This window comes from Arachis duranensis, chromosome 2 (assembly GCF_000817695.3).
Source record: "Arachis duranensis cultivar V14167 chromosome 2, aradu.V14167.gnm2.J7QH, whole genome shotgun sequence".
Taxonomy (NCBI): domain Eukaryota; kingdom Viridiplantae; phylum Streptophyta; class Magnoliopsida; order Fabales; family Fabaceae; genus Arachis; species Arachis duranensis.
Window position 1 is genome coordinate 58,748,606 of NC_029773.3, and position 3,249 is coordinate 58,751,854.

At 40.9% G+C, this 3,249-nt stretch overlaps 1 protein-coding gene across 1 annotated transcript; it reads right to left on the bottom strand.

The window, feature by feature from the left end:
* Nucleotides 1–348: 348 nt before the first annotated feature.
* LOC127744942 (uncharacterized) lies at nucleotides 349–3,192 on the bottom strand. The gene is made up of 3 exons (XM_052257836.1): nucleotides 2,044–3,192; nucleotides 1,216–1,847; nucleotides 349–835 (listed from the first exon to the last, which is right to left on the bottom strand). The coding sequence occupies exons 1-3, from the start codon at nucleotides 3,190–3,192 to the stop codon at nucleotides 349–351; spliced, it is 2,268 nt and encodes a 755-aa protein (XP_052113796.1).
* Nucleotides 3,193–3,249: the final 57 nt, after the last annotated feature.

A 3,249-nucleotide genomic window follows, 5' to 3' on the forward strand; every position in this document is an offset into this window, starting at 1 on the left:
ATTAATTCCAAAGATAGCCACATCAAACTTAGTATTTTACCTACATTATATGCTATTTCACGTTCTTTTTTTTTTTTAACTAAAATAGATGACTATACTTTCATAGTCTAGCATTTTCGTGTATGTATAGACACCAAACTTAGTTTGTGGCTAAGTGTTGTAGAACACACTTTTGCCATTACTTCAAGATTGGCCACACCAAACTTAGTGCCTTGCATACACCATGTACTAGTCTACTTAATCATTATTGACTACTAAAGTATGAAAATAAAAGACTCCCTGTGCATGGGTTGCCTCCCATGAAGCGCTTTGTTTATTGTCCTTAGCTTGACATTGCAACTTCTTTGCTCATGTTAGGAGTTGCACACTCTCTTCCTTGCTCCAAGGGCCACCAAAATAATGCTTCACCCTATGTCCATTGACTGTGAATGTTTGTTTTGAGGCTTCATCAAGTAATTCGACATAGCCATGAGGTGATACTTTGGTGATGGTGTATGGACCAGTCCATCTAGACCTCAGCTTCCCAGGGAAGATCTTCAATCTTGAATTGAATAACAACACCTTTTGGCCTGGTTCGAATGTTCTTTGAGAGATCCTCTTATCATTCCATCTCTTTGCTCTCTCTTTGTATATTTTGGCATTGTCATATGCCTCCAATCTGAACTCCTCAAGTTCATTGAGTTGTAGTAACCTCTTCTCTCCTGCTGCTTGAGCATCTAGATTTAGAAGTTTGGTGGCCCAGAAAGCCTTATGTTCAAGCTCTACAGGGAGGTGGCATGCCTTTCCATACACCAGCTGAAATGGAGATTTTCCTATGGGTGTCTTGAAGGCTGTCCTATATGCCCAAAGTGCATCATCCAGCTTCCTAACCCAATCCTTTCTTGTTGTTCCCACAGTTTTCTCCAAGATCCTTTTTAGCTCTCTGCTGGCAAGTTCAGCTTGCCCATTGGTTTGAGGGTGATATGGTGTGGCCACTTTGTGAGTAACACCATATTTGTGGAGCAAAGAATTGAGTTGCTTGTTGCAAAAGTGGCTTCCCCCATCACTTATAAGTCATTTGGGTACTCCAAATCTAGTGAAGATGTTCTTCTTGAGGAATTGTAAGACCACGTTGGTATCACATGTGGTGGTGGCTATTGCTTCAACCTATTTGGAGACATACTCTACTGCTACCAAGATGTATTTGAATGTGTAGGATGGAGGAAAAGGTCTAACGTGTAGGATGGAGGGAAAGGTCCCATGAAATCTATTCCCCACAGATCAAAGAGTTCCACTTCCAAAATGAATTTCTGAGGCATCTCATTTTTCTTTGACAAACCCCCTGTTCTTTGACATTCATTGGAATGGCTCACAAACTCTCTAGCATCCTTGAAGATTGAGGGCCAGTAGAAGCCACTTTGAAGGACCTTTGCAGCCGTTCTTTCGGCTCCAAAATGACCACCATAACTAGAGTTGTGACAATGCCATAGTATGTTCTTCATCTCATCTTCTGACACACATCTTCTTATCATTCCATCTGGGCATCTTTTGAACAAGAATGGTTCATCCCAAAAGAAGAACTTAGCCTCATGCAAAAGCTTCTTAACTTGTTGTCTTGTGTACTCTTGTGGAATGATTCTTCCTGCCTTGTAGTTGGTCATGTCTGCAAACCAAGGGACATGTTGAATGTGCAAGAGGTGTTCATCTGGAAATTCTTCATTTATTGATGGAAGGTTGTCTTGGCATGCATCTTGTGGTACCCTTGATAAGTGATCAGCAACTTGATTTTCACTGCCCTTTCTATCTTTGATCTCAATGTCAAACTCTTGTAGGAGTAGCACCCATCTGATTAGCCTTGGTTTGGCATCCTGTTTTGACATAAGATACTTAATAGCAGCATGGTCAGTATACACTAAGACTTTAGATCCAATCAAATATTGTCTAAACTTATCAAATAATTTCTACTTTTGCTTTGTCAACTTCTATACCCTTTCTTGAAATTTTGTGACCAAGAACAATGCCTCCGGGTACCATGAAATGGCATTTCTCCCAATTTAAAACTAAATTTGTTTCTTGGCACCTTTTCAAGACTAGGGTAAGATGATGCAAGCAAGTATTGAAGGAATCACCAAAAACAGAGAAATTATCCATAAAGACTTCAATAAATTTTTCTACCATGTCTGAGAAGATTGATAGCATGCACCTTTGAAAGGTAGCTGGGGCATTACACAGTCCAAATGGCATTCTCCTGTATGCAAAGACTCCAAAGGGACAAGTAAAGGAAGTCTTCTCTTGATCCATGGGGTCAACCACAATCTGGTTATACCCAGAATATCCATCAAGAAAACAGTAATAAGCATGGCCAGCCAATCTTTCAAGCATCTGGTCAATGAAAGGTAGAGGGAAGTGATCTTTCCGTGTGGCATCATTCAGCCTCCTATAGTCTATGCACATCCTCCACCCTGTCACTGTTCGTGTTGGAATAAGCTCATTCTTCTCATTAACAATGACAGTCATCCCCCCTTTCTTAGGCACTACTTGCACTGGACTGACCCATGGGCTGTCAGATATAGGGTAGATGATCCCAGCCTTACACAACTTCAGGACTTCCTTTTGAACAACCTCCTTCATTGTGGGATTCAATCTTCTTTGAGGTTGTACCACTGGTTTGGAATTCTCCTCTAGAAGTATCTTGTGCATGCATACAGCAGGGCTTATGCCTTTCAAGTCATCAATGGTCCATCCCAACGCCTCTTTATGAGCTTTCAAAACCATAAGGAGCTTTTCTTCTTCCTCTGCATTCAATGTGGAATTGATGATCACTGGGAAGCTATCCTTCTCCCCAAGGAATTCATATTTAAGATGAGGGGGTAGTGGTTTCAACTCTTGTTGTGGTGCCTCTTCTTTGGTAGCTTCACTTGGTTCCTCTAATGCTTCCAATTTGTTCTCTTCTTGTCCCTTGATGTTATGGACTTCCTCTTGTTTCATTTGATGGTTTGTGTCAAGCACTTCTTCAACCAAAGAATCTACTACATCAATCCTCATGCAATTTTCTTTCTCAACAGGGTGTTGCATTGCTTTGAAGACATTTATGGTCATTTGCTCATCATGCACTCTGAAAATCATCTCTCCTTTTTCCACATCAATGATTGTTCTAGCTGTAGCCAAAAAGGGTCTACCAAGAATGACTGAATTGTTTCCCTCTTCATCCATGTCTAGGACCACAAAATCAGCTGGGAATATGAAGTTTCCCACCTTCACCAAGAGGTT